General features: G+C 43.0%; 1 protein-coding gene across 2 annotated transcripts in view; it reads left to right on the top strand.

Moving 5' to 3' along the window:
• Window positions 1-21,439, top strand: part of kcnh1b (potassium voltage-gated channel, subfamily H (eag-related), member 1b) — a 64,287-nt gene that overhangs the window by 7,044 nt on the left and 35,804 nt on the right. For both annotated transcript variants that reach the window (XM_074683967.1, XM_074683974.1), the window contains 5 exons: window positions 525-648; window positions 1,560-1,666; window positions 2,107-2,235; window positions 2,611-2,729; window positions 12,275-12,667. In XM_074683967.1, the coding sequence (XP_074540068.1) occupies window positions 525-648; window positions 1,560-1,666; window positions 2,107-2,235; window positions 2,611-2,729; window positions 12,275-12,667 (872 nt within the window). The remainder of the gene's footprint in view (window positions 1-524; window positions 649-1,559; window positions 1,667-2,106; window positions 2,236-2,610; window positions 2,730-12,274; window positions 12,668-21,439) is intronic.

The raw sequence follows: 21,439 nt of genomic DNA, 5'->3' as shown, positions 1-21,439 counted from the left end.
TTGCGTTTTTCTTCTTCGTTGGGTTTATAAGCGGGGTACACTGTGTTGTGCTCCTATGCGGACACACTATTGTGTAGCTGACGTGGCTATCGGCATCTACCAAGAAGGGCACGTTAGGCTGTACACAATAAAACATAAAAACTTACGTTGTGGAACGTGAAAATTACAGTTTGCGGATGGAGTCTGTTTTTAAGAATCCTCCTCCGCTGTAACAAAAGCTCTCTTTCTGTATTGCTGTCAGACACTTAGAGGAAAAATCTGAGCCTGTCAGGGACAAGTGTTCACGATTTTATGGCATAACAGCTAAAAGTAAAGTCAACGTTTTATCACCTGTGAATGTGTCATGAGATAGAAGGAAGGATCAGTTCGATGAGGGATTTTAGAACTTGTTAAGTCAACAACTTTATCGTTTTTCCCTCGTTTTGCGGAGCAGTTCTTTCATTGATAGCAGCCTGAGTATGCAGCTGTAGTTTGTGTCTAAAGTTGTGATTTATTCAGTGAAAAACTTTTGTTTCTGTGTCCAGATACAAACTTTGTTCTGGGGAACGCTCAGATCGTGGACTGGCCCATCGTCTACAGCAACGATGGATTCTGCAAACTGTCCGGGTACCATCGAGCCGAGGTGATGCAGAAGAGCAGCACCTGCAGGTATGACATCACACACACATAAACACACACATAAAGACACACAGAGGCACCGGTAGAGCTTAACGATCAGTGTTTCTGACCGTGTTCCTCCTCCTATTTCCGTTGCTAGGCGCTACCCAAGTAGCTGCCTGTTGCAGCAGCTCTCTCGTCTTTGTCCGTTTCTTGTAATTTTTTCGTCTCTTTTTCGTAATCTTTGTATTTGGAGTGGATCATCACTTTGTATGGTTCATTGTCGGTCACAGACACCAAACTTTTTGTGGCTTCGGCGGTATTTTTTACTACTTTTCTCCTGTGTTTGTCTGGAGATCCTACATGTAACCATGGCTGCATTGTTTACATGCGAAATTAGCTGTTAGCAGCCTGTAGCATGTCAATGCTAACTAGTGTAGGGCTTGATGAGTTCCCTCGAGCTGAGGAGGAGCAGGTGAGGACGACGTGTTGGTTCTCGGATGTGAGCTGGGAGGTGACGACGTGGACCTGTCCTTCCATCCATCGTTGTTGGGAACGTGGGATCTAGCCCCGGGGGATGGACGAGCTAGCTGTGCTAACCCAGCGGCATCGTGCTGTTCACGGACGTGGCTGACAGAGCTGACATCGGACGCCGGCCCCACATCGGGGAGCTTCGCCTGCTGTGAGGAGACAGGATCCAGGAGACAGAGACTGAACAGACTGCTGGGGAGGCTCAGTCCTGGACCCTGTGGAGGTGCAGACTGGCTGGGCTGGAGAGTGGTGGACGAGTGGTGGACGGGATGTCGTCATCTAATTTCTTATGGATCCTTTTGCACTTTCTATACTCTATCTTACTTTTGTTTTCTGAAATGCTGCGGTGACTCCTGAATTTCCCCTCGGGGATAAATAAAGTATTTTCTATTCTATTCTATTCTATTCTATTCTATTCTATTCTATTCCAGCTTCATGTACGGAGAGCTGACGGACAAAGAGCTGGCGGAGAAAGTTCGACAGACGTTTGAGAACTACGAGATGAACTCCTTTGAGATCCTGATGTACAAGAAGAACAGTAAGTGCTTCGGTTTTTACACTACACATCAGGCGCATCAATCTACCTCTAAGATAGAGATTAATCTCAGAGTGTACAGTGTGCTTCTCTCATTCACCGTATGCAATCTGACCTGGAAACCCAGAAACCCAAGGACCTGAAGACCAGGAGACCCAGTTTGTGTCCTGATTTGGGACACACCGTGCCGTCAGTGGGCGTCCTTCCAGAGACTCTTTATGAATCAGCAGTTTCTCTCATTCACTGCAGTGTTTCTTTCTGCTTCTCCTGCAAGTTTCTCTTTGTTTTCAGAGGAGTGAGAAACATCAGGATGCAAAACAACAAGTCCTCAGCTTCTACTTTTACTCTGTCGTTTTATTTCACTTTGGAGCCGTTTGTATTCCAGTGAGACGCCGCACCGCGTGAATGGGTGTGAGCTAAACTCCCTCCTCTCTGTGTTTCAGGGATGCCGGTCTGGTTTTTCGTAAAGATCGCGCCGATCAGGAACGAGCAGGACAAAGTCGTCCTGTTCCTCTGCACCTTCAGTGACATCACCGCCTTCAAGCAGCCAATCGAGGACGACTCTTCTAAAGGTGGGTGGGAAAAGTCCAACTCCTGGACCCACGTCTTCATCCTATATGAGACTATCGAGAGAGAGCTTTTGGTTCCAGAGCAGGAGGAGTTTAACCTAAATCCAGGAGTTGCTGGTCTACCTCTTCTTCAGTTCTTCATCTTATTTGTGACAATGTGTGATTTTAATGTCGTCAATGATCACTCTGGTCAAATACACTATTTACGTAACACACCGTAAAACTAACTAACAGACAGATCAAGGCAGAGGTAGATCATCAACATGTTTACTTCTTTGCTGCCTCACTTGGTTAGATTTAGAGTATTGTGAGTAATATGGATTGTCTACATCCATGATCAAAGCTACTCTTGACTCAGTGTCTCTGTCTGGCTGCCAGGTTGGGGGAAATTCGCCCGTCTGACCCGGGCGTTGACGAGCAGTCGAGGAGTTCTTCAGCAGCTGGCTCCGGCTGTGCAGAAAGGGGAAAACGTCCACAAACACTCTCGACTGGCAGAGGTGAGGACTCTTATTCCATCTCAAACACTTCCCTGAGTGAAATCTGTCCTTTCTCCCTCAGACAGGGAAACATCATGAATGGTATGTATCCCCAGAGTGAAGGTTGAAAGTGTCTCTGAAGGCTGAACTACCTTTACCTTACCTTGTTTAGCAGATAATTTGTTGTTGTTGTGTCGAGGTTTTCCCATTTTAGATTCTTTTAGACCTAAAGACTGAAAAACAAAGACTAATTGTTTCATTTTGAGATCATCATTGGTTCTAACCATAGTTCAGTCAGGACCACTTTGTCAAAAATAAACTTTATTAACTTGCACAATTTTCATTTGGCGGTATGGTTCTGTTCTGGGACTCCCTGCTCTTCCACACGCTTGCGTAGAAAGCCTGAGGCAGGAAGAGCACACCTTCCTGCCCATCATGAGCCATCATGAACGGCATAAACAGGGAGCGCAGCAGCAAAATAAAAAACCCAGACAGAGCAGAGCAAACATGAATAAAATAACAGAAGGAGCTGGGGTGGAGGTGGGTTGTGAAGTGCCAGCAGAGGAAGCAGGAAGTAGGTTTGACAGGAGCAGATTAAATAGCCCGCTCTAAAAGCAGTTTTCCAATAGGAGGTGGACACGGGAGTCAGCCGAGCCATCAGCTGATCTGCACTGATGATGACAGCTATGTTGTTAGAGCTTGACGTCGTGACCTGCCTGAACTATCACTACGCTTAATACTGTAAAAAAAATGGACATCCGCTTGCTCAGTTCGAAATGAGGTCTCCACAAAAACTGCTCCCCCTGGTGGCTGGCTGCAGTATAGGTTAAAAAAATCCATCTCCCCAGTCATTCCAGATGGGCTGCGGTCAAACTTTAAAAAATTAATACACCTGGTAAAAATGTTTCTCACGTCTGATTGTTGTGGTGATTTGAAGATATCATTTGGCTGTCTTATATTCAAGTCCTCTTTTTTCTGAAAAGTTTCATTTTCATTAGTCATACGAGGTTAAAAACAAGGTTTTACGTAACGTTTAAAAATGATTGATAGCTGCCGTCCTCGTGTATTTTTTGGGGGGATTGTAAGATAATGTCGGGAGGTAGAGTCAGGAAGTGATTACACTCTTGTTTTTGTCACTCGGCTCCACTCAGATTCTCCCAGAATCCCTCACAGTCTCTACTGCACAGACTCTGGCTGCAAACTGCTACAATGGCTGCGCCTGTGACGGAGGTATTTTGGCTTCAAAACCGTACAATGATACATGGCGGAGCCACGCTGTCCGCTCTGTATACAGTCTATGGTTCCAACCAAGCAGCAATCTCTGGTCAACAAATATGTTTAACTCCAAGAAAGTCCAGCTTAGCAAGCACCAAGTCTTTGCTGGGCCAGAGCGAAGCAAACAGTCATTCCTAAAAACGAAAGCTGCAGGGCGAGTCGTCTGTTTTTTTGTTGAAGTTTCCTCATTCAGAACTTGAACTACGGGTGAAACTGAAGCAGCAATGCATTATCTCTTATAGATCAGGTCTGTACCTTACTATTCGATTCTTTTATTTATTTATTGCTTGTGTTTTTTTTTATCTTATTTACTTGATCTTTTTTTGGTCTGTATTCTGTCCCTCTGGTGCTCCCGTAGTATCTTTACATGATTTCCTTGGTGTTTCAGAAAAACACTTATTTCAGCCCCTGTCTGAGACAGTTTGTTTTAGCTGCTGTCTCTTTAAGGCTTCCTGCTGCACAAACCCCCTTCACTCTGATTGGCTGGCCCTCTGTAGAGGCCTGTCAGGGGGCCGGGCTATGGGCAAACCTTAGTGTTTGAGGCCCCACCCTCCAATATGAGAGGGACCAGTTAGAAGTGTCACAATCCTGCGAGGATCTGGTGTTATTTATTAGTACGGAGTGTTTTGATCAGTTCACAGACAGATTCGGGGATTTCTACAACGTATGTTTTCCATATGTCTGGAAAACATCATTATCAGCAGCACTGTTAGCTACGGAAGCGTATTGCATTCACTTGAAGGAAAAAAAAAACAACTCAGGTTTTTCAGAGTAATTTATTCTTCGTTTTTTTTTTGTGGTAATTAATTAGGTTTTTCTGATTAGATTTTTTTATTGGTTTGTTTTTTGTTGTAATTCTCTCTGTTTTAATGAGTAATTTTTTTCTGTTTTCAGATTACTTTTTTCCTGTTTTTTTCAGAGTAATTTCTTCCTGAAGTATCGACATTATATTTTTTATTTTTTTAGTTTAGAGCACAAAACAATAGATGCATTCATTCCTTAATCAAATGCTCAATTTCATAGAAGCAAACATGGACAACTTATTTTGTCTGATCAAGTTTTACCTTGACGAACAGGATCTCTGATCCGTGCGGGACACAGGAGCCACCACACATCCACGGGAGTCGTCTGCAGGTTGGAGGTTCTCACGGGATTTCGAAGTAGCTCGATACTTCAGTAAAAAAAATTACTCCTAAAAACAGGAGGAAAAAATTACCAAGAAAAACAGCAGGTTGAGGTTCTCACAGGAATTTTAAGTATCTTGATACTTCAGGAAAAAAGTAATCTGAAAACAGAAAAAAAAATACTCATAAAAACAGAAATAATTATAACAAAAAACAAACCAATAAAAAAATATTAATCAGAAAAAGAAAATGAATTACCACAAAAAAGTACTCATAAAAACAGAAATAATTATAACAAAAAAAAAACAATAAAAAATATTAATCAGAAAAACAAAACTAATTACCACAAAAAACAAACCGAAGAATAAATTACTCTGAAAAACCTGAGTTGTTTTTTTTTTCAAGGGAATGCAATACGCTTCCGTAGTGAGCAGCAGCAATCCTTTAGAAATCACAACAATCCTAAAGATTTTCCTACTAAAATCTCACCTATTGCTAAAAAGTGCTAATAAGTGTGATGAAATATCCACTGCAATAGATAAAAACACTTTTTAGTAAGCACTTTTTAGACCATACTATTCTTCTTAAAAAACTTAATAAATACAGTATTAGAGGGGTGGCACATCAGTGGGTGACAAGCCATTCAAAAAACAGAAGTCAGTTTGTCCAAGCACTAAATATCAAATCTGAAATCTGCAGTCTAACATGTGGGGTGCTCCAGGGGTCAGTTCTTGGCCCAAAATTGTTTATCGTGTATGTGAATGATATTGTTAATGTCTCTAAAGTGTTGAAACGTATACTTTTTGCTGACGACACAACCCTCTTTTACAGTGGAGAACACTTAACATAGAAAAGACAAAACTCATGATATTTTGAAATAAAGTAAAGGATGTTTAAATATAAATATAGAAGGTGCTGAAGTTAGTAGAGTAAATTAAATAAGGTTTTTAGGAGTTTTTATCACTGACAGTCTGACTTGGAAATCCCACATCGATGCAATAAAAATGAAAATAGCAAAAACAGTTGCTGTGTTACATAAAGCAAAGAATAACTTAGACAACAAAGCTCTGAATCTGTTATACAACTCATTGATTGATCTGTATCTGACTCACTGTGTTGAAGTGTGGGGAAGTGCATGCAAAACCTCCATCCAGTCAATCTTCATTTTACAAAAAGAGCAAGAAGAATTATTACAAGAACTAAGCATACAGATCCTTCAAACCTGTTGTTTCTTAAATTGAAACTGTTTAAAATTGGTGAATTAGTAGATTTTGGAACGTTACAGATTATGTACAAGGCTCACAAAAACTTTTACTAATCGACCTTCAGGATAGATTTCAAAAAAGACAAAGAGTGAAATGTTAAAAGGCATGCTTGCCTGCAGCTGTTTTGTTTTGTTATTTTCTTATATTATTGTTATGTGATTGTTTGATTTGTATCCTGTGAAAAAAGGGGCAGATACAACAAGAGTTTTTCTTCTTTCTGCTGCTTTTCAGTTTTGGGAATCTTTTATTTTTTCTATGTATCGATTTTTTTTTTTTATAAAAGAATAAAATAAAAAAATAAACAAAAAAACGAACATGTAGAGGTTTGAAAATCTGCACACGCTCAGTCTGAACACCCAGCTTTGATACTTTATATATCTATGTAAGCAGAATACACACTCTTAAAACAAATACATGTTACCCTGATTCAAAGACCATAAACACACTGAAAGATGCAGAAACCAGCAGTCAGGAAGTCCCCCAGGTGTCCCCACCTGAATTCCCTTCTCCCTCCTAAAGCCTGTCCCGCTCTCTGGCCTCCACCTGAACCTGATGATTAATAAATGAGCCTCTCTCCGAGCGTTAATGGTGTTTATACTGTCAGACATCACTCAGTACAGATTGAGCTGAAACACTGTGAACACACGTCCGTCTGAAACAGTCATCAGCAGCTGAGAGCTCTGACTTCCTGTCTCCTCCTGAGTGTTCAGATGGATGTTTACGGGCTCTCTGCTTTCAGAGCCATCAGGCTTTTAGAGACGAGATCTGCTCTGTTTCAACGACACATCCCAGCACAAACAGACTCTGAAACCTCTTTCTGTTCAGAAATGTATGGTTTAATCATTTAGCAGCAGTGTTTAAATTTGTTGTAGGCAGAGTTCACATCAGTACCCGACTCGTGTGGAAAAGAAAAAGTCAGAAACTAATATCTGTCGTCCAGACTCCTAGTAAATTACGTTTCTGCTGGATGATGGATTACATTTTCTGCTTTCCTGGTTGGTGCTGCTTCATCTACTAGAAAACCATCTCCTGACCAGGGTCCAGTCTGTCAGGTACTCTGGGGTTTTCTCTGGACTAAGACTTTCTTTAAGTGCGGTGATCGCTGTTTACAGTCCGAGCAGTAGCCTCAGGAAGAACGGTGGAGTTTGTGCGAAGAGACGTCTATGACTGGACTGATTAGGTCACTTCTTTGTTGAAGTTGAGAGAAGATGATAAACGATGGTTTTACTGAAACCAAAGCATTACTGAGCCACTTTAATGATCCAAGACCACATCGTGTACACACTTGATACTTTTCTAGTGTTTGGGGATGGGAAGTCTTGATCTCAAGTATCAGATCGGGGCTAATTTCTGATTGATTGATGAAAGACATTTTAGCCGATCTTCCCGTGACATCCAGTCCTTCACGTTAGTCGTCACTGAGCACAATTTGCTGCCAGTGTCATTGCAGAAACAGAACAGGTTTTATAAACAACAGGTTTTTATTTTAACTAAACTTAAGTCCAAAAACTCTTAAACACATAGAAATCAAGCACTTAGGAGGAACTGATATGTGGAAACAACAACATCAGGGAAAAAACAGAGATTATGTGGGCAATTAAACACACATGACTTTGACGTCAAAACTCGCTGGGTTAAGTTAAGTTAAGTGGAATTAATAAGCTCTAGACATAAATTTGATATTTTTTAATATTCAAAAAGTGCAAGCTTCATTTTCTTACCCCTTAAGCAAGGTCTAAGACGCGGCTACCTCTGTAAACCCAGGTATGGGATCAGGACTCTGTACTGGCAAATTTGAAAAACTAAAACTGAATCAGTATCAGGCAAAAATGCTGAAGAGCATGTCCCTAATTTGGTGGAAAGATGACCGATCCAAGGCAAGGCTCTAAATTCATCAGCCAATCTACGTTCCAACCCTCGCCTATGGCCACAAGCTGTGGGTAGTGATCGAAAGGACAAGATGGCGAATACAAGCGGCTGAGTTTTCCCCGCAGGGTGCCTGGGCTCAACAGCCATTTCCACTAAGCAGTTCAGTTTGGTTCGTCTTGACACAGCACGCATTTTACAGCATTTCCACTGACTAATCCCGGGACAGATCCCCCAAATAACTGAGACGAGCCGTCCCACTTTTTGGCACCCTTCAATAGGGGTGTCAGACTAAACCGATCTGATCTCGGAAGTTGGAGCTACAACACTGCAGGCCTAGATTGGTCGAAAGAATTGTCACTTACAGTGCGTCCAGCCAACCTGTACCAAATCATACTGATCTAAACCAGACTGCTAGGTGGAAACGGGGATAACCTTGGAGATAGGGTTAGGAGATGGGGTGTCCTGGAGAGGCTCGGAGTAGAGCCTCTGCTCCTCCAAATAGAGAGGAGCCAGATGAGATGATTCAGGCATCTGGTGAGGATGCCTCTCACACGCCTCCTGGGGAGGTGTTTCGGGCATGTCCAGCTGGGATGAGACCCCAGGGTAGACCCAGGACGCATTGGAGAGGTTATATCTCTGGGCTGGGGCTATCAAAGCTGGAATGCTTAGTAAGCTCCCAAAAGGAGCTTTTGGGAGCTGTTGGAAGTGGCAGGGAACAAGGGCCCCTGGTTTTTGCTGGTGGAAGTGGCTGGGGACAAGGGCCCCTGGTTTTTGTTGGTGGCATTGCTGGGGGAAGTGGCTGGGGACAAGGGCCCCTGGTTTTTGTTGGTGGCATTGCTGTTGAAAGTGGCTGGGAACAAGGGCCCCTGGTTTTTGCTGGTGGAAGTGGCTGGGGACAAGGGCCCCTGGTTTTTGTTGGTGGCATTGCTGGGGGAAGAGGCTAGGACAAGGGCCCCGGGTTTTTGCTGGTGGCATTGCTGTTGGAAGTGGCTGGGGACAAGGGCCCTTAGTTTTTGTTGGTGGCATTGCTGTTGGAAGTGGCAGGGGACAAGGGCCCCTGGTTTTTGCTGGTGACATTGCTGTTGAAAGTGGCTGGGGACAAGGGACCCTGGTTTTTGCTGGTGACATTGCTGTTGGAAGAGGCTGGGACAAGGGCCCTGGGGTCTTTGCTGGTGGCATTGCTGGTGTAAGAGGTTGGGGACAAGGGCCCTTTGTTTTTGCTGGTGGAAGAGGCTGGGGACGAGGGCCCTTGGTTTTTGTTGGTGGCAGTGCTGTTGGAAGTGGCTGGGGACAAGGGCCCCTGGTTTTTGTTAGTGGCATAGCTAGTGGAAGAGGCTGGGACAAGGGCCTTGGGTTTTTGCTGGTGGCATTGCTGTCCCGCAACCAGGACCCATACCTTGGCGCTTGCTGGGAGTCGTCCCACCAAGGCATAAAGTGGTAGAATAAGGTAGTTTCCAAATGGGAGACTTGACAGCTATGGTTTGTTCCTGCCGTTGACACTAACCTTGCCACAACTGCCACCCAGGCTACTGAAGGCAGCTGTTCTTGTGGGGTTAGTTACCGAGTTCAGTTTGGAGCGACAGAGGATGTTTTTTTTATTATTATTATATCATAAAATGAGGGATCTATTGGAAAATCTTTATACAGGTGGATGGCGGGAAAGGGGGTTTAATATGGTGGTTTCCCTGCCAAAACGTGAGACTTGACAGCTGCGCCCATTTCTCCACCAGATAAGCGGTGGATGGATGGATGGATCAAAGGTTTTGCTCTGATGCAACCCTGAACACGCCATCACATATCCTTTTGTCTCCTCATTTAGTTACAGACCAGCTTTTATACAGCTGATTTCAAGAAATATCACAAATTTTGGGAGGTCCCAAAAACTGGAGTTCCATTTCTGGATGACTGAAAACAACACATCTGCACATAGTCTTACTGTGACATTAGTATTGTTAAAAACAGGAGGTCAGTCAGTCTGGTGCAGTCTGGCAAACATTTCTGAGGCCTTACGTTTGACAAAGTTTTTATCTGAACAAGCTGCTCCTGTTGGCTGTATCCAGGGAGGAAGTTCTGTGATACACAGTGATTCATGAATCATCATCAGAGAGAGTAAATCTCTCGCGTTCGTGTGCTTTATGAAAAAAATTACACGGTTATTTGAACGTGCTGACAGATTCATCTGCAGATTCATTTTCCCCTCGCACAGCTGGAGAACAGCTGCACGTTTTGTTTGCTGTCGGACTATTTTAGCTCACCTGCTGAGGTGATAATCTCTGAAACCTGAGAGGCTGTAAACACAACGCCTGGTTAAAAACCAGAACTCTGACTCAGAGCACATCGAGCTGCTTTTTCCACCCTCATGATGAAACTTTAATGAATCTCTCTGCCTTTAATTGCTCAGTTTCTCCCTCTTTTCTCTCTTATCCTCTGTTTGTTAGTGTGAGGTTATATTGCTGGGTGTGATATGACAATCTGCTTCCATTGTGGTTCAGAGGTTTGCTCCCTCCAGTCCTTTAAAACCCAGCAAGTAAACATCCTGAAGGCTCTTAGTTCAGGAGGAGCAGAGAGTCTGACAGAAGTGGAGATTGTGAAGTGCTGATTATCTGTTGTCCTGCTGAAAGGCATCGTTTGCTGATGAGCTCTTCAGCTCTAATTTTTTCTGACTAATCCTCCAATTAACGGCAGAGAGATAATAACTGTTGGCACAAATGAATCATGCTGGTGTTAGTCAAGCTCGCTGGTCATGTTTGGGCTCTTTCTATGAATAAGTTATCGTCAGAGCCCAAGCCTGACTGAGCAGTTACCGACCAAGGCCCTCTCATGAGAGCGCCCCCTAGGTGACCAGAGCAACCTCCCCATTGAGCTACAGGCCTGATTTTAATTTTGTTTTATCATTGTAACTATTATTTTGTCATAACTATCATTCCAAGACCTACAAAAAAGTCTTTAATCAACATGACGATTTCCGAACAGGAAGATCGAACATTTGAGTTAAATGTCGGATTTTGACGATTTATAGGGTACGTGTTTAAACCAACTTTAATTTTTTGGATCATCCTAAAACGTGAGATGTGTAAACTCGTCACATTGAAGATGTTGAGTTATTAAAGGATGTTTCAGAACTAAATGGGCGTGGCCACAAACGCAGCCGAGGTTGGCGTTTTTTTTTTCTGCAAAACCTTAAACCTGAATAACGCTCATATGCAAAGTTGAATCTGGACCAAATTGCGCCACCTATTGGACACAGGTGATATTGTCTCCAGTAAACATCTTTGAACATGCTTCAATCATCCACATTTTTAAATGACTAAATAAATATATCAAAGACAAATCCAGGCCTAGTGGTCAAACGCAGTAGTGCAATATGTGCTATGTTTAAAATTACTTCATTACTCACATGACTTTTACCTGGGCAGGTCTTTTTGCACATGTGGTGGCCGCAACATGTCCTGACAAGCACTAGGGATCCACCGATCCAGCTTTTTTGGTCCTGATACCGAGACCTGGGCTTTGGGTATTGACCGATACCAATCCTGATTCGATACCAGTGTTAAATAATAACCTGCATGCTCTACCGCGGGATAAGACTGGTGATGTTTTGAGTAAAAGACAAAAATGAGAACATATGGAATTACTGAAGTTAATACTTATTTGAACTTGAGGTGTTTAAATGTTTAAAAGCAGTTTCGTCAAAAAATGCTTCAGAATTTACATAAATGACTGAATGATTTGATTGTAAAATTTTATACCTTAAAGACTAAAACATAATTTAGCCTTCGTGTCAAGTTTCGACTGATTCTTTCCCAACGATACCCAATACCAGGATCAGAGCCGTATTAGGACTTACGCATTGTACATGGGATGCCCCTGATTGGCCAGGACTTTCTGATGTAATAACTGAATAAAAAGTGAGGTTAAAAAAAAATCTGTCTCTTCTTGTCGTCATGAAACCTCAAACAGATCCAGATTCTTTGGTGAGCAGGCTGGACTCCAAACTGATCTGGGATCTGTGTTTTGTTGTTTTCTGTCTCAGGTCCTGCAGCTGGGCTCTGACATCCTCCCTCAGTACAAACAGGAAACGCCAAAGACACCGCCACACATCATCCTGCACTACTGCCTCTTTAAGACCACCTGGGACTGGGTCATCCTCATCCTCACCTTCTACACCGCCATCATGGTGCCCTACAACGTCTCCTTTAAGACCAAGCAGAACAACGTCACCTGGCTGGTGGTGGACAGCATCGTGGACGTCATCTTCCTCGTCGACATCGTCCTAAACTTCCACACCACCTTCGTGGGCCCAGCCGGGGAGGTCATCTCTGACCCCAAGCTCATCCGCATGAACTACGTCAAGACCTGGTTCGTCATTGACCTGCTGTCCTGCCTGCCTTATGATGTCATCAACGCTTTTGAAAACGTGGACGAGGTCAGTGGGCTGTCAACTTTTCTGTTACCTCAAAAAAAAAAACAAATTTTAAAGTTAGGGTGAGGATGAGGGGTTAGGATTAGGGCTTTGGGGTTTAGGGTGAGGAAGTGATAGGATAAAACAGTTGGGTATAGGTGGTTAGGGTCAGGTTGTCAGGAATAGGGAGTTGGATTAGGTGGTTAGGGGTTTATGGTAAGGGGTCAGTGTAAAGGGTAAGGATTATGTGGTAAGGATTAGGGATTTGGGGTTTAGGGTTAGGTGGTTAGGATAAAGAGCTTGGGTATAGGGGGTTGGGATTAGGGGTTTATGGTTATGGGTAAGGTTAGGTGTCAGGGTAAGGGGTTAGGATTATGTGGTTAGGATTAGCGGTTTAAGGTTTAGGGTCAGGAGTCGGTGGATAGGGTTAGGCTGTCAGGATTAGGGAGTTGGTATAGGTGGTTAGGGGGTTGGGATAGGGGTTTGGGGTTAGGGGGTAAGGATTATTTGCTGTTTTGATCATGGCATTTAAAGACGAGATGCAAAACTGTCCAAACCATAGTTTTTCCCCTCCACAAAGATTTTTTTTTATATCAAGTCGTAGGCCTGTCACGATAACAAATTTTGCTAGACGATCAATTTCCAAAATATTATTGCCGATAATCGATATTATTGTCAATATTATATTCATTTTTTTTTCATTTTTTATTGATGTAATTATGATGAATGGGATACTAAAGTGAGTACACCATATCAAAAGCAAGAAACTTTAATTTCTTAAGAGTATTTAACTGTAATTAAAAGGTCAGGATCTTTTAAATAAAATAAATTAAACAAAAAATATAATAAATTTAACAAACAAGAAAGAGAAAAAAATACAATGGAAATGAAATGGACTCTCTTTTAGAAAAAAATACATGTCAATGAAAATAATTAATACTAATCAAAAACAATAAAACATAGACCCTGTCTCTAAAGAAAAAACGAAACTCCAAAAAAACAACAATAAAAACTATAGCCTAAATAAAAGGGAGTTTTTACAGTTCCTGAATTGCTTGTAACATGTCCTTTTTCCCAGTCAATCCGTACTGTCTGTCAAACATTTTTAACATTTCTGGCTTTCAACCGTATTGAAGGGCTGCATTTCTTTGGCAATGTATCTGTCTTTGAGCGCCACCATTTGGTGCTTTTATTTCTATTTACTTTGCCGACCAAAAGCCTCAGTAAGAGCGGATTGTCAAAGAACAAGGCTCCGCTGCACCTCCCCTTCTTCTTCTTCTTCGTCGCCACTATTTTCAAACAAATGCGACATCTCAGCTCGTTGGTGTTCATGAGCTCACACTTTGTTCATTCTGATAAAAAACAAAATATTCCCACACTGGGACTGTGGCAGGCGGCTTAAGAACCGTATCTTTCGTGCCATCACTCATATTAGCGTGTGTTTCCTCCTTACCCCTCAGGACGCTCGCTTCAGCTCTCTCCATGTACGCGGGAGCAGCCCCGTCTTCACCCCAAAGATCGCATTTTTGACAGATGCTCACTCTGCTATAAATCCGCTAAATCCGCTATAGAACCTATGCACCCCGATGTTAGGAAAGATAGACGTAGTGAGCCATCTTCTCATTCAGCCTCTTTGGTGGAAAGAGAGGAAGAAAACAAACATGCATGCACGTGTCAGTTTATGAGGCTGGCAAACTTACCGAGGACGTTTTTATTTATCGTTCAGTTAATTGATTTATTGATTATCGTGACAGGCCTATCAAGTCGTAAACGCAGTGGAAGCTATCTTGGTTGGGAACATCATCATAACGTTGTTATTTTTTCAAAATTACATTTTCTATCCATGGTTCAGTTTTTATATCCCCAGGCGTAGAGTCATGGATGTTTTGCTTCCTGCAGCCAATCAGCAATGTCGTAAAAGCTTATGACATGCTGATGTTTTACAGATTCACACACGCTGAGGAGATTTATTCCTCAGGTGAAGAGTTTTTACACGGACTCTCAGGTGATTTATTGGATTTCTCTCTGAGCGTCATAAAATATCTCGGAGAAAGTGATCTCATTAAGCCGGCCTCTGAATGTGGACTCTGATGGTTTCTCTGCAGCAGCTCTCAGCAGTTTGATCTTTACACAGAACTGAATTTAAATCCAGCTTATTCAGCAGTGTGTGTGTGTGAGTGTGTGTGTGTGTGAGTGTCTGGTCATATGTGACCCCTCCTCCCAGCAGCAGCCACAGTTCACTCAGCTGAGGCATGAAATTAAACAGGATGTGGATGCTGAGAGTGTAATCAAGATGATGGAGTGGACTGTTTTACATTCATCCAATGACGGCTCAGCGTGAGGACTTCCTACAGGAGCGGAGAGCGGAGAGGAAGGTCGTGATGCAGCGCAAAGTGCTGACGTGTGGAAAATACAAAACCAGCCAGAACAGAAAGAAAAACCTTCAGACTGCTGCTTTTATTCAGGAGAAAGCAGAGGGAGCCGCTCTGAGAGAGCAGCTTATCTCCGGCTCAGAGCACCGAGGTGTCTCTGACCTCGACCCAGCAGACGCCAACAATCATACTTAACAACGCTCAAACTGTGAGGCCACTGTGTGCTGAGCAGCCCCAGGATGAGACACTTCTTTAAAAGCCAGCAGAATGACTCAATCTGTGACCTCACTGATTGATGAAGAGCTTTATAAGAGCATCATCAACAAACACCAACCAATCAGAAACCCTCTGCTGGAGATTTCTGTCTGAATGGTTAAAAATACCTGTGAGGGGTTTCTGAGTGATCCTGAAAAAGTCTCTCGTCTAGATACCTGCCTGATCCTAATCCACACTTCAAAATCAGATTATCAGCTCCAACATTACAGGTTATTCCTGAATGATACTTCTCAGTTTCCTGATCAGGTCGAGCAGGACAAGGTAGACTTACAGCACATCTAAGTCTCTATGACAACACCACACCATCTGATGAAGTTTATCAGAGAGATCTGTGTTTTTTCTCTGCTGAAACTATTTCTGTGATTGATTTTGTAGTGATGGTGGACACTGGAGCCTAACTGTCAGACAGAAAAAGGAACGAAGAGCAGAAGAAAGAGAAACAGGAGAGAGATAGAGCACGAGCTAAAGGCTAACACACAGGCTAAAGGCTTGAACACAGGCTAAAGGCTAAAAAAGAGGCTAAAAGCTAAGACACAAGCTTAAGTTTTGAACACAAGCTAAAGGCTAAAACACAGGCCTTAGGCTAACACACAAGGCTTAAACATTAGCTTAATGCTTAAACACAGACTAAAGGCTTCAACACAGGCCAAAGTCTAAATCACAAGCTAAAGGCTGAAACACAAGCTACAGGCTGAAATACAAGCAAAAGGCTATAACACAAGGCTATAACATAGGCTAAGGTTTGTACAAGGGCTAAATGTTTAAAAAAGTGAAAGTCTAAAACACAAGCTTAAGGCTAAAACACAGGCTAAAGGCTTAAACACAAGCTTAAGGCTAAAACAAGGGCTAAAAACTTAAACACAAGCTAAAGGTTTGAACACAAGCTCAAGCCTAAAACACAGGCTAAAAGCTCAAACACAAGCTAAAGGCTCAAACATAAGGCTTAAACAGGCTAGACACTTAAACACAAGCTAAAAGCTTAAACACAGGCTAAAGGCTGAAACACAAGCTTAAGGCTAAAACAAGAGCTAAAGGCTAAAACAAGAGCTAAAGGCTAAAACACAAGCTAAAGGCTTAAACACAGGCTAAAGGCTGAAACACAAGCTTAAGGCTGAAACACAAGCTTAAGGCTAAAACAAGAGCTAAAGGCTAAAACAAGAGCTACAGGCTTAAACTCAAGCTAAACGCTAAAACACAGGCTAAAGGCTGAAACACAAGCTTAAGGCTAAAACAAGAGCTAAAGGATAAAACAAGAGCTAAAGGCTAAAACAAGAGCTAAAGGCTAAAACACAAGCTAAAGGCTTAAACACAGGCTAAAGGCTGAAACACAAGCTTAAGGCTGAAACACAAGCTTAAGGCTAAAACAAGAGCTTAAGGCTAAAACAAGAGCTAAAGGCTTAAACACAAGCTAAAGGTTTAAACACAAGCTCAAGGCTAAAACACAGGCTAAACACTAAAACACAAGCTAAAGGCTAAAACACAAGACTTAAACACAGGCTAGACACCTACACACAAGCTAAAGCGCTTCAACACAGGCTTAAGGCTAAACACAAGCTAGAGGCTAAAAACAAGCTAAAGGCTAAAACACAGGCTACAGGCTTAAACACAATCTAAAGGCTTAAACACAAGGACCTATCATCAGATAATGGCTTTAGCACAAGCTAAAGGCTAAAACAATGACTTAAAACTTTAACACATGACTAAACGTTTTAACTAAGTTAAAGGCTAAAACACAGGCTAAAGGCTCAAACACAAGCTAAAGGCTAAAACACAGGCCTTGAGCTTAAAAAATGAGCTTAAAGCTTAAAACACTAAAGGCTTTAACATGACTTTAAAACTAATCAAGAGCTTATGATCTTAATGCTAAAAATAGGCTAAAGGTTTGAACACTGGATAAATGGTAAAGCAAAGGCTTAAGCACAGGCCAAAGCCTCAAACACAAGCCAAAAGCTAAAACAAGAGCTAGCGCTTAAACACAAACTCAAGACTGAAACATTTGCCAAAGGGTAACATTCAAGCTAGAGGCTAAAACTCTAAAAGTCTGAGGGTGTCACTGCAGTCCACTTCAAATCTCACAGTCTCTTTAAGCAGCTGATGGTAAAGTTTTACTCCAAGAGAAATTAACACAAACAAGAAAATTAAGAAACAATTTACTCTCAATGAACAGCCTAAAAGAGAAATTAATCTTTCAAATAATGATTTTTTCATCCAAATCTGTGCATGGGTTAGACCATATGAGGGTATGTGAGGGCCTTCAGGGGGTAAACAAGACTCAAAAATGTAATTTCCAAAAACAGAATCCAAGCAAAATTCATTAAACATTATTAAATCAACATTTGAATCAAATTAAAGTTGAAGTTGTCATACCCAGTAGGTTTTTTAATTCCTTTATAAGAGTCTTTAGGATAACGACATAAACAACAGCAGCGTGGTTGAAGCGTAGCAGCAATGCAGCTGCAAAAACAGACAGGCGCTGAGATTTCTCTGCAGGGGGACATTAGCCAACACCAGCATGAAGCCAACATATCTTCAGCAACATTTAGATTATTTTTAGCAAATCTTTTATTTTATGTTGTTTATTTATCTGTTAGGGTGATACTTTTGTTAATATAAAGAAAAAATGTATCATTAACAAAGAACATTTCATAAATCAGACACTAATAGTACGGTGCTGTGTCGTTGCTTTCTGCTTGTTTGGGGGCACTTGGCAGAAAAAATGTTTCATAGTAGATACATGACTGAAGGAAGAGTCAGACCGTACCCCAGACCCTGATGAGAGACCCAGAGAAGAGATCAGAAACCCACTGTGCTCTGAGTGTTGTTCAGAGGACATCGGCTCACTGGGTCGTCATCTGAGACAAACAAACAAAACGAAACCAGAGGCATCGCCGCAGTGAGGCCGGTCAGCGCCAAACGGCCTCAGCAGCTGCCCTTCAATCTAGAGAGCACGCCGCTGTGTGACGCCAAGCTGAGTTCCTCTCTGTCAGGGGAATCAAACACACAGTTAGACTTCAGTCACACCTTGATGAAAGTCTCTTAGCTGAAAACAAAGCCTGCTTCAGCGTCTTCAGAAGTCCCTTTCAGTACAGGAACAAAGACATCTTGACTATCACGCTCAAAGCCTCATCATCTTCAGCTGAGGACGGTTTCCTGTTGCATTAAAGAGGCTAAAAGCTCCCTGAGGAGTTTCTGCTTTGACTAAACAGAGTTGATCCTGGAGCTGTAACAAATGTGTGGGATGCATTTTAATTTTTGAACAAGAAATTAGAGCAGAGGAGTGAAGAAGAGAGAGGGTGTATCACGTTTCCCTTTAGCAGTCTGTCAGCAGAAGAAGAGTGAGCTCTTCAGAGCTTGTTACTTGTGTCTCAGAGGAGGGCGAGGGCAGGATTTACCGTTTCTGAGAGGAGAGATTCTGTCTCATTCTGCTCGTCTCATAACATTTTCAGTGAGTCACCAAGAAACTCAGAGGGCTCCATCAGCCGAGTCTGATGAGCATTAGGAACCGTTTAGAGCTATGGTGTATGATTTGGAAGCTTTGTACATCTTAATAACACCGGTTATAGGGCTGTTATGGTCCTATGGTTTAATCTACACAATATAAAGACCAACAAGAACGAAAAAAATCCATTCAGTATATCCGCTGCAAAGCTGCATACTAGTTGACCAATCCGTCTCCCTCGCTTCGCACCGTCATGCCCATTTTCCCACCTCGTCCTTCCCCACTACCCCTCTCACGTCAGCTAGCTGCTCAGCTACCGAAGCGCCATGGAGCCAGAGAAGAGCAAAACCAGGAAGCTGTTTCTGTTACCCTCCACAGGGAAGGGAAGAAAACGAAAAAGTTTCAAGGAAAAGGCTGAAGAAAGGAAGAATTATGAGCGATACAGGTGCCTACAGAGACTGAATATTGGAGAAATGTACGACCGGTGGAAAAAGCTGCAGAGGGATTTGGGACTGAAGACTGACGCAGAGACAGCTGAGTTTCTGTTGAACAGGTAAAGACTTTGTTTCCCACAGTGGGAGATGTCAGCTGAATAAGTCTGGTTAGTCTGAGCCTGTACTGGCTAATGACTGAATGCTGCTAGTCAGAACAGGTCGGCTCTGTCAATAGATTTTAGCATAAGTTAGCCACACATCTTTAGCATTGTGAACTGAGCTGGTGAAGACGCGCCGAGAAGGGTAAAGCCCCGCCCACAGTCGGCTCTGCTCTGATCAGCTGGCAGTGGCAACGCCAGACCTGCTTCGCCGGCTAATTCATGGTTTTGATCGCGCCGGTCCAATTGAAAAAGCTACCACTGTGTGTTACAAGGAGGATGACTGTTTGTTACATTTTCTGCCGGCCGCTTCTTGCTCTGTCGGAGGGGGCGTGTTGTTAGGAGGCGAAGAAGGGCGATACGAGCTTTTTCAAATGTGTCTCTTTAGCCAAACTGGGTTCCAGATCGTAGACCATAGCTTTAAGGTGCCTCTCACCAGGAACTACTCTGCTAAAAACCCAAAGCCCTGTTTCCACCAAGTGGTCCGGTACGGATCAGTACAGTTTGGTACCACCACTGTCACACAGGAAGTGTTTTCACCAATCAACAGACTGCAGTGTTTCTAGCTCCACCTTCTAGGGTCAGATCGGTGTGTCTGACACCCCGACGTGGACGTGGAAGAGCGGGGTGGTATCAGCGGTGGCTCATTTACATATGAAGGCCACGCCCACTAAATCAGAGCGTTCTGAACAGAGGGGCTATGAGAGCCTGGAAACAATGCTGCTGTGTTTGATTTATTGGCTTTTTGGACCAAAACATGTTACTACCATTTCATGAAGACATCAATGATCCAGATTAAACTGCAGGAAAGGAGCAGAACATGGGAACTTTAAAACATTACCAGCCTTATCCCATAGTAGGGCATGCAGGTTATTATTTTTATTACCAATCTGTACTGAACCAAACCGGACCCCTTAGTTTCTGTGTAGTTATTTTCCCATTTAAAAGGTCCTGCTTTGGGGGGCAATACTTTCCAGAGTTCCAGGAACTATGGGGGGCTGGACCTGTAATGCTGGACATATCCCTGAACTGACTGGTCTGGTTTGTATAATCTTCATGAGCCTGTAGGCCTTGCTGGAAACACAGACAAGAATAGACTGTAGAAAACAGTCATGGTGCTTTGAGAAAAAAAAGTTCCAGGAACTAAATGGTTCCTGTGGTCAATTGTTGTCTGGGTTGTCCATGGGGAAAGAACTTCAGAACGTTCAGAGAGGAAATTAACTTCCCAGGAACTACATGTTGACCCTGGTTCCTGCATTGGAAACAGTATTCCTCAAATGGTTCCTCAGAAAGTCCCTGCAGTTGAAAAGCACATTTTGTTTGTTTTTTTCATATCATGTCTCTCATCTCCTCACAGGAGAGTTGTCTTTGTCTTAACGCACCTCGTTGTGTCACAATCAACAGACTCTGTCGTGATCACAGGAAACAAAAGGGCGCTAATTAAATCCTGTCCTGTGAGGACCTCTGAGAGGACTGCTGAGAGGAGGAGAAAAACAAAGTTGTTGAGCAGAGGGGGGGGCGATCTCTGCGGCGTGCTCAGAGCTGCTGATGGAGGGAGGAGCAGTGCATGGTGGGAGATTCCCCGGGGAGGAAACGGCTGCTGATGAGAGGTGGTCTGAGTGGTCTGAGGAGGGGCTGACAGATGGGGAGAGAGGATCTGTGTTCATACATGTTTCATACATGTTTCAGAAACACTCTGCCTCTCTGAAGCTCTGAGGGAGGAGGTTTGAAGGCAGCAGCAGAGGAAACACTCAGGATATCAAACACCACTTTGAGTTACACCACACAGACGTCTTCAGTCTGGCTACAGCGCCAGAGGACGAACTTTAGGTGAGAGGTTGTTGGTTTTTTGCCTGTAAATAATTTAAAGCCACAACAAGGATTCAACCCCCACCCTGCTTCTGATTGGCCGCTCGTGACTGATCAGATGGTGATTTTATTATGTTCATGCTTTAAACTGAAGTTGAACAACAAAAGGCAGCTGCTGCTTTGGCCGCTGTCTGCTTTCTCGGGCGTGCTTGCCTCTTTTGCCTCTTTTGGTGTGAACACACAGTCAGATATTAGCAACAGCGATGTTAGCATCCTCCTTCTCTCCTTCTCCCCCTGACCTGGAACCA

The sequence above is a fragment of the Halichoeres trimaculatus genome, unplaced genomic scaffold (assembly GCF_033239565.1).
Source record: "Halichoeres trimaculatus isolate MK-OKI-2021-1 unplaced genomic scaffold, fHalTri1.1 fHalTri1_scaffold_2, whole genome shotgun sequence".
NCBI classification, from domain to species: domain Eukaryota; kingdom Metazoa; phylum Chordata; class Actinopteri; order Labriformes; family Labridae; genus Halichoeres; species Halichoeres trimaculatus.
The sequence above is the reverse complement of the archived record's forward strand: the minus strand, read 5'-3'. Positions and strand labels throughout refer to the sequence as shown.